The sequence below is a fragment of the Tenrec ecaudatus genome, chromosome X, assembly GCF_050624435.1.
Source record: "Tenrec ecaudatus isolate mTenEca1 chromosome X, mTenEca1.hap1, whole genome shotgun sequence".
Taxonomy (NCBI): domain Eukaryota; kingdom Metazoa; phylum Chordata; class Mammalia; order Afrosoricida; family Tenrecidae; genus Tenrec; species Tenrec ecaudatus.
Window position 1 is genome coordinate 50,746,694 of NC_134548.1, and position 12,885 is coordinate 50,759,578.

Sequence of the window (12,885 nt, forward strand, 5' to 3'; positions counted from 1 at the left end):
CACTTCCTTTTGTTGATGTTCAGCCTTATCGCATAGTGGTCAGAGAGGTCTGCATGATATCAGTGTGCTTAAATTTATGCAGATTTCGCCTTTTGCCCCAACATGTGGTCTATGTTCGAATATGTGCCATGTGGACTTGAAAAGAACGTGAAAAAAATTTTTTTTGTATATTTGAATGAAAAGCTTTGTAAATATTTATCAGGTCGAACTATATAATTGTACTGTTTAGATCTCTAGCCTCCTTATTGAGTTTCCCAGAGTGGTGTATTGAAATCACCTACTATAACTGTTGAGGTTGTGATTTCTTTTTTCATCTTGCTTAGTGGTTCTTTGTCTATCATTCCCTTGAGCATTATATAGTGTCCCTCTTTATCACTTTTTATGGTGTGCACTTTGAAGTCAATTTTATCCTTGATTGGGATTGTACCCTGCTTTTTTGAATTGCTGTTTGCTTGGTTTGCTTTTCTCCAGCCTTTGATTCTCGGCCTGTTTTTGTCTGTAGTCTTGAGACATGTCTTCTGTACGCAGCAGATTGATGGGTTATGCTTTCTAAGCCAGTCTGCTAGCCTCAGTCTTTTAATGCCTGAGTTCAGTCCATTGGTATTCAGGGTTATTATCTCCATCTTTGGACTCTGTGATGTCATCTTATACATTTTGTGTTGGGTGTTTTCCTACTTACCTTTCTTATCAGTGTGTTGTGCATGTGTGTGTGTTTCATTCTTGACTTCCTTCCACCCTTAAGCCATTGGTATTTTGAGGGCTGTGGTGAGCTGTGTTGAGATAAAGCCCCTGTGCAGCTTCAAATGATTCCAGTTCTGACTGAGACAGTGGTGAGGCTAAGGTCAAACCTAGCCAGCCTCCACTGTGGTAAAACAAAAGTTCCCAGCTCCTCAAAGCGTAGTGGATCTGTGCCTACTTATCTTTATGATGCCCTCCTGCGACCCGGCAGTGTGGGTTTTCCCTCTTAGTAACTCAACTGCACTAATTTCTGCAGAGTTCCTCTGGTATGTGTTACTCAGTTACCATCTTCCTGGAAGTCTAAGTGATACTCTTTTTATACAAACCTGAACCTTGATCTTATGCAGAAGTCTATGTTCTAGATTTTTTTTCCCTCAATTGTTTGGGTTAAACATTTTAGACCAGCATGATTGATGATATTTAAATATGGTAAGCCTCTGCCCCACTATAGTTTAACCAGTGTTGTAGATATTTTCCTAGAGTGCTAGAAGTTTTATTAAATAGACACATTAAAATTAGGGTAGGGGAATTATTGCTTCTTTTTATTTATATTCATAAGTATTCAGTTTCTACGCTTTGGCTTTAATGTGCATGATACAGAACTAGCTGTATTACTTGCTGTTTTCTGTAATGTTTCATCTAAACATCTTTTTAGTTACTTGCTTTTGTAAGTCTTGAAACCAACAGACTGATCCTTAAAAGTCTAAGAATTTCCTCCTCCTGTAGTTCCTAAGCCTTGCTTTTAATTTCTCCCTAAAATGCAATTTTAAGAAACCACATTTTGAAAATAAATTTTCCTTTATTTTTTAATAATTTGAATTCTGAATTTCTATAAGAAAAACGATAAATAAAACTAAAATTATGAGACAACCTTAAACCCTAAGTCTATATAAAATGAAGGTCTGAGATCTATCAAAGCGAACAGTTTTGTTAAGTCTTGAATGTTGTATCTGTACATTTTCCTCTGCCCTTTGATTGAATTAGATCCATTCTCTAGACTTGCACATTACTCAGGGTTCCACAAAGGCTTTTTGTCTTTCTAACTTCTACCTTCTCAAAATGGGAAGCAAAAAAAACTTTCAAAATTTAAAGGCGGGGAGGACCATGTGGACCAGGGGAAAACCATGATTTTGTTATACATATCAGATAAAAATAACAGAGCTGTCAATTTAAGATTCTTGTACCTCACAAATTAAAAATTCTGAAACCATGATTCATGGCTTAATCTTAGCAACCCTAGTTCTAACCGTTTATTACTTGTAGACAAATATTGCCTTTTTTCTAGATGAAGCCACCAACATAAATTAAAAGCTGTACACTTTAACTATCATGGAGCACTGGCGATGTAGTAGATTACATGTTTTGTTACTAGCTTAAAGGTCAGCAGTTCAAAGCCATTATCTGCTCCACAGGAGAAATGTTCACATCCTTGGAAACTTGAAGAGCCCGTTCTACTCTGCCCTGTATTGTATATAAGACATACAGACTGGGTGGCAGTGAGTTTTGTTTGTACTCTGTCATTGTAGTCAGTAGCTTTAGAGATAGGAAAGTTCATTTCCTGAGAGGAGTACAAGATAATGAATGCAAAGCGGGAAGACTCTATCTTTCCAAGGTAGAAGAAAAGATTGTATTGACTGAGCCTCTTCTTACCCCAAGCTCATTTTCAAAAGAGAAAAAGAAGGGGGAAGTGGTTAGGAATAAATAGATGGACAGAGAGAGGGGAATATTGTTAGATAGTGAGGGTAAGCTCAAAATTTTCTGCCTTTAAAAACCCTTAGCTCAACCACTTAAATGTCTTTATAATTGTAGACAATTTTAACTTCTCTCAATTGTAAAGTAGAGGTAGTGTGGTAATTATATTTTTAGTTCTTTTATTTTTAAGTACCACCACACTGTTATCCACAACAGCTGTACTATTTGGTATCTCCATCTTCAGTGGATAAACCTTCTACTTTGCCCACATTCTCACCAACGTTTGTTGTGCTTTTTATTTTTGTCTTAGTCATGTTGTTGGGTGCCATTGAATTGCGTCAACCTCATATGGATCACATTTGTACAACAGAATGAAACACTTCTTGGTCCTGTCATCCTCAAATCTTAATAGGAGTCAAAGGATTTTTCATTGTGGTGTGGAGATTTGCATCTCTTTGATAGCTAGTGACATTAAACATCTTTTCTTGTGTTTGGTGGCCTATCCTCTGGTAAAATTTCTGTTGAAAATCTTTGTCCATTTTATGATTGGGTTATTAGTCTTTGGTTATTAAGTTGTTTCTATAAGTTGATCATTAGATTATTATCAAATATATGTTTTTTATATCTTTTCCCCGTTGATAGCTTGTCTTTTCACTTTGCCAATTTTTTGATGAATAAATTTTAATTCTGTATTTATTTCAGCTTTTTAAAATTTTAATGAATCATTTTATTGGGGACTCTTGCAGCTCTCTTAACTATCTATGGATTTATTGTGTCAAGCACATTTGTACATATGTTGCCATCAACCTTTTCAAAACATTTTCTTTCTACTTGAGCCTTTGGTATCAGCTCCTCATTTTCCCCCCTCCTTCACCCCTCCCACTCTCATGAATCTTTGATAAATTATTTCCATATCTTACACCATCCGCTGCCTCCCTTCACCTATGTTTCTTTTGTTCGTCACTCTGGGTAGGGGGTGGAGGGCTTAATATGTCAATCTTTGCGATTGTTTCTCCTTTCTCCCCTACCTTTCCCCTACCCTCATGGTATCGCTACACCCATTATTGTTCCTGAGGGATTTATCTGTCCTGGATTCTGTGTGTGATTCACTGTGTCGAGAGCTCTTATCTGTACCAGTGTACATGCTCAAGAACCAAAGGAATGTTGTATATTTCCTCGGTGCTATACTGCCCCCTGGCTGGCTTGTCCCTTCTTTGTAACCCTTGTGTGAGGAGAGATGTCTACAGATGTGCTTTCTCCCCTCCATATTTCAGCTTTTGTTTTTGTAGTAGATGATCTGATTATTATTGGATATGTAGCTCCCAAGATATTCTTCCAGCTTATCTTTTAATTTTTCATTTACATAAATAATGACTAAATTAAACCCCTGATGTTGAAGCTACTTAGAAAACGTCATTAAGAGATAGATTATGTGGAACACAGGGAATATTCGAGAAGCTGATGCAGCTCAAGAGGTAAAGGCCTAATTTGAAATACATTCTCCCTTTTGCCGGGAACTTAATTTTTACTTGCCTAGCTTTCTTGGTGAACACATGAAAGTCAGTCAAAACGTACTGCTATAAAATTCTAGAAACCTTTATTAAACAATAGTATCCAAAATGTGAAGCTAATGTCTGTCGACATATCCTCCACCTAATCTGTACACTTCTGAAAGCAGTGTTTCCATCTCAATCCTTCCCTAAATAATACTTTGTTCTTCGATTATGCAATTTTGACATCTTGAGGGACCGAACTTACTGCGTATACTCGAGTATAATCCAGTCCGAATATCAGCCGAGGCACCTAATTTTACCACAAAAACTGCATTAAAAATGTGCTAGAAAACTCGGCTTATACACGAGTATATATGGTATGTTCCTTTGTAATGTGCTTTGTGTGTTGAGGACAGAAGAAATCTAAAGGGCAAAATCACGTTTTAAGGTGAGACAGGGTGGTAAGGTTTTCCAACAAATTCTCATAGGACATCCTTTGCTACATACACTCCAAGAAGAGCAGTTGTATTATTGTTATAGGAAACAGTTTCTTAGTTAATATTTCCTGCCATTTTTCTCACCAACAGTTTTCCATTTTTAAAAATTTCTTCCTAGTAAACCATTGTCAGGTCTCTTCTCTGCCTTGAAATTAATTGAGTCAACAGATCCTTCTGTGTTTTGATTGGATGTTGCACCCTAGATCATATGTGTTATCCCAGAATAATTTTACTCATTCCCGTTAATATTCGTTTCGTAAAAGTATCTTCATTATCTCTGATCTTGCTCAAAAGATTGATGGGAAGATGAGGTTTTAGAGCTATCTCATCTTATTGCAACTTTTTTTGAAAGGCACTTTACAAAGGCAAGTACATTAAAGTTTATCATATATTTTAATTGCATCCCTACCCCAACTCTATTCACATGGATTCTGATAAATAGTAATATTACAATCTAATAATTTACAAATAGCAAGAAAATATAAATCTAGGGAAAGTAATTATGCTATTACTGTACTTTGAATTTTAGTTTAGTAATCAAATGTTTATTTAATAGCTACCATATGCCAAGCATTGTCCTAGTCAGTAAGTAGGCAGACAAGACATTTCCTAGCAAATAACTCTCAGTTGCTAAACCCATTTCCTTTTCCTTAGGATAATCTTTCATTGTCTCTAAATTTTAGAGCTGAAAAATACCTTAGAGATCTTCTAATACAACCTCTTTGTTCAGATGGAGAACCTGCCCTTCTAAGACTCTTAGCAGACGATTCTGAGTGATGACAGCAATCTGTAGGAAAGTGAGCACTATGAGAATGCACTATGTTGTTAGCATCATAAGTGTGAGTTTAGGAAAGGTTTAAATTAAGAAAATTTTAATTGCGCCATTATTCCATTCTATTATATTATCTTCAATTTAAAATGAAGGAAATAAATGTCATTTTTCTTCTTTAACACTATAATTAAACTAATTTTGTATTCTGCATTAACAGTCTTTGGGTGTAGTACAAACAGTAAATGTACTCTACTGCTAACTGAAAAGTTAGAGTTTCATTCTGTCCAAAGATGTCATGAAAGAAAGGCCCGGCAACCTACTTCCAGAAAATCAGTCACTAAACACTCTATGGAGCACAGTGCTATTCTGACACACCTGAGCTTGCCATGGATCAGAACCAATGCTGCAGGAATGCTTTCATTTTCTACATAACAGACAAACTCTATAAAATAGGTTTCTGCTTGTGGACTTTTAAAAATTCGAAAACGGCAATAGAGATTACACTGTTTGTAGAAATAACATGCCTTTAATCCTTGCTGGAAACATTAAAAGTTAAAAACTAGAATTCAGACACCTGTCTTCTTATTTTAAGGATAAATTTAATTGATTCTCAAAGAGGTTAATTGACTTGCCCAAATAAGAGCCAATTAGCAGCTTATAAAGGTATTATCATCAAACCTGCTGAACACTGCCATATCTTTTCATATCTGGGAAATTGACAAGAGAAAAATTAAGTGGTAGACATTAGAACTGATAAGGTCACTATCATTTCTTGTATTTCTCGTATATTAAAAAATACTTAATGTTTACTTGCTGGTCGCAAATAATTTTTCCCCCACAATAGGTATTGTCTTCTGAGAACTCTGAAACAGTGTCAGACATTGAGAGAAGCTCTCATTGCTGCAGGAAAACAGATTATATGGCATGGGCGGACAAAAGAAGAACCAGCTCATTATTGTAGCATCTGTGAGGTAAGTATTCTTACTGACAATTGTTTTATAAATCCTCTTATTTCTACAAATGTCTTTAATGTTTTTAACTGTATTTTTAAGTGAATTAAAATCAAATTTAAAGAGAAACTAAAGTATTTTACTTGATGTCTTCAGTTATATTAGTTTCTTATTACTTAGTTATTAAATAATAAGCAAGAAGTTTAGCCTGAGATTTTTAAACTAGGGACAATCCAGACATAGATTTCGATAAACTAAATGTTGCCCAAGGTAGATTAACATTATGCCTTCTAGTTCGATTTACAATGTATTTGGTGTTCTCCTGTGACCAAAACTTTGAAAGAGTGCGGGAAAAGATGATGTGATGCCTCCTCTGGAGGAACTTAGAGTTTTTTAGCAAAACCTTGTAAATTTGGAATGTACATGATCTAAATTTTCTTTGTAGTATTGGCAGAAGAATTCACAAAGTATTAGCATTTGAGTCCATCCTTAAAGGATGGTTATAATTTGAACAAGCTTTTTAAAAATGGAAGTAGAATGAGAGTGGGAATAGAGAATGGTGTATTCAGAAAACACAGACTGAAAAACAGACTGTAAATTTTACTTAAAAGTCTAGGATGCTGAGTAGTTTGTAAAGTGCTTTGAATGATTTTAAGGAATTTGATACTTATTCAGAGGTCTTTCTGGAGCCCTGTTGGTGTGGTATAATGGTTATGTGTTGGGCTACAAATTGTAAGGTCAGCAGATTGAAACCACTAGCTGCTGGGAGAAAGACGGGGGGTCTACTCCATGAAGAGTTAGTATCAGAAACTCTGGGAAGTTCTACACTGTTTTATAGGGTAAGTAGTTAGAGAATAAAGAGATTTGAAGCCATGTATTAACTTAAGAGTTGTTATCTTAAGTCCTAGACTGTAACCTAGTAATAGATATGTTAAAGAAGGGAAAGAATTAGAAAATGCTTAGAAGGTAAAAATCAGTAAAACTGCTCATTAAATGGTAGAAGTGAGGGTCAAGTGGAAGAGAACTCATAGCTTTCTAGCTCAGATCACTAGATTCCTGTTGTTTCCCATTCCTTAATAATGGAAAACATGGTGAACTTTGGAATTTCATTAACATAACTGTTCAATTATGACATTAGATCATGATTTTTTTTGTCATAGGAGAAATTCAACCATAAGCCAAACGTTAAGGATATTGGTGATTCATTCCAAACCCCGAAATTCTGTGATTCAGAGGTTATTTTTGTTGAACACATAATCTTAGCATAAGACTTAGAACTGAACACTTAGATCCTAGCAGTTTATGGGCAACCGTGTTTTTTTTTTTTTTACTACCTGCTTCTAACCAAAGATCATCCACAGTTCCATGTAAAGTAGAATTCTATAATTATACTAAAGTTGTACCACCATCTTTACTGAATGCTTTTTCTCTTGTATAAAATAGGTGGAGGTTTTTGATCTGCTTTTTGTCACTAATGAGAGCAATTCTCGAAAGACTTACATAGTGCACTGCCAAGATTGTGCACGAAAAACAAGTGGAAACCTGGAAAATTTTGTGGTGCTAGAACAGTACAAAATGGAGGACCTGATGCATGTCTATGACCAATTTACATTAGTAAGTAAAATAAATGTGAGTACATGGTTAGCTGGGTTGTGAAGCAGCAGTGTTTGCTCTGCCAACTGATAGTGGAAGGTAATGAAGTAGTTAGATTTTCTTTGGACTCAATAGATAAAATAGTACATGAGATTATACCTCACCCTGCCACAAGGGTCGGCATATATAATTTTCATTTGTCTTTCTGGGTGGGACCAGCCCAAATACCACAATTTTAAATCACAAAAAGTAAATGTTTATTTTTATAACACTATGTTTTTGAAATGTTGTTACTTGTGCCCACTATAGGGATGATTTAGAAACCCTGAATCCCTGGTGGTATAGAGGTTACGTGTTGGGCTGCATCCACATAGTTAGCAGTTTGAAACCACCAGCAGCTCCATGGGTGAAAGACTGAACTTTCTATTCCTGTAAACAGTTAACAGTCTCAGAAACCCACTGGGGCCACTGAGTCAGCCTTGACTCAGTGGCAGCAAGTTTGGTTTTTGGTTTGATGGCACAATGGTTATAGGGTTTAGCTGTTACCTATAAAGGTTGGTGAATCAAATCCACCAGTCATTCCATGGGGAAAAGATATGTCAGTCTGCTTCCATAAAGATTGTAGCCTTAGAAACCTTCTGGGGCAATTCTGCTCTGTCTCTGGATCAGGATTAACCTGACTGCAATGGGTTTTGGTATTGTAGATGTGTTAGTCTAGGTGCTTTAGAGAAACAAATCTACAGAAACTCATGTATAAGAGAGAGTTTTATGTAAAGGGTAAGTGCACATCAAGAAAACATCCCAACCCAGTGCTGCCCAACCCCACAAATCCAACACTAACCCATATGTCCAACACCAATCCACAAAGTCCTCCTCCATCTCACAAAACACACACTGTGATGCCGACTGCAGTTGGAAAGCTGAATCAGTGAATGTGTAAGCATCTCAGCGCTGGCAGGAGTCTCCACATGGGTGCTCCAGCACCCAGGGCTGCATCGGGGTAGGTCCATGTGGCTTCTCCTCAGGGACGCCTTGCAGGAAGTGAGCCTTGCCAGCTGAAGCAGAGAACTGGCTAAGGCAGCTGCACCCTGGTCTGACCATCACAAATCAAGAGACCCGAGAACTAGAAAGGCAAGGCTGATGAAGCCATTTATCTCTGCACCCTTCAATTAATACCACATGTGGTTATCGGCCAGGTTGGCACAATAAACTACCTCAGTAGAGATGCTTTAAAAAATTAAATATGCATTGAATTATTATTCTGCAGTAATTGCAATTTTGTCCTTACCAAAAGTATTGACCTTATGGGAATATTCAGTGGCATGTAACTGATGAAATTTAAGTATACTCATAAAATTGCTTTGCTTTTAGTTTTAAACAGCAGATGTTTAGGACCAAGAATTTTACTCTAGCAGATCAATAGTTGTATGAGTAGAAACTCAAATAATTGATGAATTTTTGATTTGCCCAATACTTTTCTAACTCTCACATACTACTGGTCAGAAATGTAAGTTTTGAAATTTAGTTCTTGATATAGTCACTTGAATTATCCTCCAGATTGTCTGAAGGAAAAAAAAATTTGTGTGAAGTATGTTAAACAAAATATATAATCTAGCTGAAATAGATTCTGAAGCTAGTCACTGCTGACATTCTAATTTAATAATCTACAAACATGAAATGGTTAAACTAATGGTCCAAATGTTTTGACTAATTAGTGAAGTACAGAAAAATGTGGGTATGCTGAGTAGAGTAGTGGTCTCACACTCTTAGGAAAATTGACCAGCTAGAAGAACACGAGGGATGTTGTAATTTTACATTGTGTTAGAAGGCTCTTTAATTTTCTCGAGTGGTTATTTCCCCTAACTCCGTAAGTAAATTCTATTGCTTTAACTCTGTGAGCTAGAAAATAATATTAACAACTTCTATGCCCAAATAATTGACATATTGTACCTTCATCTCCAGGCTCCTCCATTACCATCTTCTTCCTCTTGATATTATTTCATGGATATACAATGAGACCTTTTCTGCTATTCAGGAAGTAACCCAGTTCTGCACCACTGGTTTTTGTAGCTATCTCGTAAGGCTGCTGACTGAAAACTGCGTCTATGCAACCTTCCAAGTGCGGAGTGTCAACCAACTGGACAGGGGAGAGCACTGCTCCTACTCCAGGACTCTCAAAAAGCTGATCCAGCTGTACTTAAGAAAAAAATAAATAATAATTTCCATGTTTTGTATATATCTGACAAAACTGGCAGCATCATACAGACTACTGACTTGAAGACAACCTCTTTTATATTTCTCTATTTCTGGGCTGATGAATTGGTTTTCACCTATCTTTTCCTCCTTCCGAATTTTCCCTGGAAAAAATACTAGCCTAGCTGGTCATTTCTTTGTAAGGTAGTTAGCAATTTTAAGTCTTTCTTTGGTCAACTCTTTTTTTTTTTTTTTAATGTGAAAAGATAAGTAAGGAGCTTTTTTACTGCTTTTATGTTTTTCTGTCTTGTTTTGAAACCATGGCGGTTACACTTTTGGTTCCTAAATAAAACATTTTTAAAAAAATTAACAGCCAAGTCACAAAGATAATGGATTGCACATAGACTAAGGAATAAACTTCAGATTTGTGATTTTTGTTTCTAATCTTGATGTAAATTTACACTATTTATAAATACATATTTATTGCTTGAAAATATTTGTGAATGGAATGCTGTTATTTTTTCCAGATTTACCTGCCATTGAAATTTTAAGGAGTTCTGTAATTTCAAACACTACTCCTATTACATTTTCTATATGTAAATAAAACTGCTTAGCATTGTACAGAAACTTTTATTAAAATTGTTTAATGTTTAAAGAGTTTTCTATTGTTTGAGTTTTAAAAAGACTATGTACAGTGCCGGTTTTTGTTCATTTTTCAAATCTGATTATATATATTTTATATATACTTGTGTATGTATATATAATATATATAGAAATCTGGATATATATGTATAAAGATTTAGAACTTAAATTTTTCTCGTTTTAAGTTTCACATCTATGGTAGATTTTTTGAGGTGTCTACTGTAAAGTATTGCTTACAAAAGTATGATTATTTTTAAAGAAATATATATGGTATGTATCTTCAAGACCTAAAATGTCGGACTGGTTTATTGTTAAGTTGCATTTACTGCAATGACAGACCAATAAACAATTGCTGCCAAAATGTAGTAAATAGTAGAAAACAAATAGTGACTAAACTTAAGATCTTAAAGGGACTGTTCTTTGGGCTAACAAATCTTAATACATCACTTAAGAGTTTTATACGGGGTATAAATCAAGGTGAAGGGGTTTATTCTAGAATGCAAATAAATTAAGAGCTTTATTTCTTAAGTTAGACAGTTTTGAAATCCTCTACCTGCCTACTTCTATGACTTGATGACTTGAGAGGATAAGAGATGCAAATCCCTTATCACTAGTAAAATTTTGCAAACTATATTGACATTAACAAATCACTTCTGATTGACGAAAGTGTTTTACTGTAATGATGCCTTTCATTTATGCCTGTTTGCTAAAGAATTTGGCACATGTTCTCATTTTATTGTCTAGTCTAATAAGTTTTCCAGGAAGCTCTAGTGGAGAGAGTACTGTAAATGCAGTTGTACAAGAGAGCATTAAAAAGTTTGTGGGAAAATTCTATTATCCCATTTTTCCACATTCTTTTTCAAGCACCCTCATACACTCTCGCAAATATAAATGAACAGAATTTATAATCTTACCTGGTGAAATGCTGTGCTGATTACATTAACCAAGTACACAAATAAATTCAACCTTCATTGAGTTAATCCTAACTCAGTGGTTTTCAACCTTCCTAATGCCATGACCCTTTCATATAGTTCCTCATGTTGTAGTGACCGCCCAACCATAAAGTTATTTTAATTGCTACTTCATAACTGTAAGTTTGCTACTGTTATAAATCGGGCAACCCTTGTGAAAAAGTGATTCGACCCACAGGTTGAGAACTGCTGTTTTAACCCATGGCAACTCTACAGGGCAGGCTGAAGCTAATCCTGTGGATTCCCGAGACTTACTTTTTACTGGACTTTAAGTAGAGGATCTCAACCTTTCTCCCTCAGGGCTAGCTGGTGGTTTCAAACTGCTGACCTTGAGGTTAACCACATAACCCACTATGTCACCATAAACTGAGTATTTTGGAGTATGTTGTCTTCCTAGAAACATTTCAAAGGCTTAAAAGCATAAATATGCTATGCTCAATTAGTTAACTTGGTAAGTATTTACTATCTACTAGCAGAAATCATCTCATTTCGAATTTCGGGAGGAAAATCATATAAATCCATTTTAGTTAAGAAGCAAGACCCTTTTCTAACTACTGCCTAGGAATTTTACTAATATTTTAAAATGGATTTCTTGTTAAAATTTCCTATCCAGGAGTTACTGAATTTTTTTAAATGAAGGCATTTTGCAAATAAATTGTAAACCAACTTTCAAAACGCAAAGATTTCAAGAATGCTAAAACTATCTGCTTGTAGTTTATATTAGTAACCCTGTAGGGCAAAATAGACTTGCTCTATAGGGTTCCCAAGGCTGTAAGTCTACCGAAGCCGACTGACTGCGTCCTCTTCCTTCTGTGGAATGAGTGGCTAATGGGTATGAACAGCCAACCTTTTGATTAGCAGTCCCCGTTTTAACCCACTGTGCCACTAGGGCTTGTTAGGTAGAGGATAACTGAAAATTCGCTGCAATCCAGTAGATTCCAATCACGGCAACCCTATAGGACAGGGTAGAACTGCCTCTCTGGGTTTCTGAAGCTGTAAATATTTATGGGAACAGAATGCCACCCCACTCCCTCACAATATATATAATGCTCCTTTGAGTAGAGGAGAGAGAAATCGAACACGTCCACATTACAATATGATTAGATACGTGAAGCTCCATAAGTGGTTTTTGTTGGGGTTTTTTTTGGTCAATTTAACATCCTTTTATAATTGACATTTTTCCAATTTCAGAAACAAAATTTGCTTTCTTTTTACTGCTTGTATTATAATTATGTCCCATTGTCATACCCCGAGTACCTTAATAATTAAACAAGTTTGCAACAGCACAGATATAAAATATAAAGAAGCTAATAAACTGCATAAATCACATGTTAATAAGTGGAA

General features: G+C 35.6%; 1 protein-coding gene across 6 annotated transcripts in view; it reads left to right on the plus strand.

The window, feature by feature from the left end:
• Nucleotides 1-10,359, plus strand: part of KDM6A (lysine demethylase 6A) — a 182,531-nt gene extending 172,172 nt beyond the window's left edge. For all 6 annotated transcript variants that reach the window (XM_075539642.1, XM_075539643.1, XM_075539645.1 and 3 more), the window contains 3 exons: nucleotides 6,037-6,163; nucleotides 7,586-7,756; nucleotides 9,698-10,359. In XM_075539642.1, the coding sequence (XP_075395757.1) occupies nucleotides 6,037-6,163; nucleotides 7,586-7,756; nucleotides 9,698-9,727 (328 nt within the window). In that variant the 3' untranslated portion in view covers nucleotides 9,728-10,359. The remainder of the gene's footprint in view (nucleotides 1-6,036; nucleotides 6,164-7,585; nucleotides 7,757-9,697) is intronic.
• Nucleotides 10,360-12,885: the final 2,526 nt, after the last annotated feature.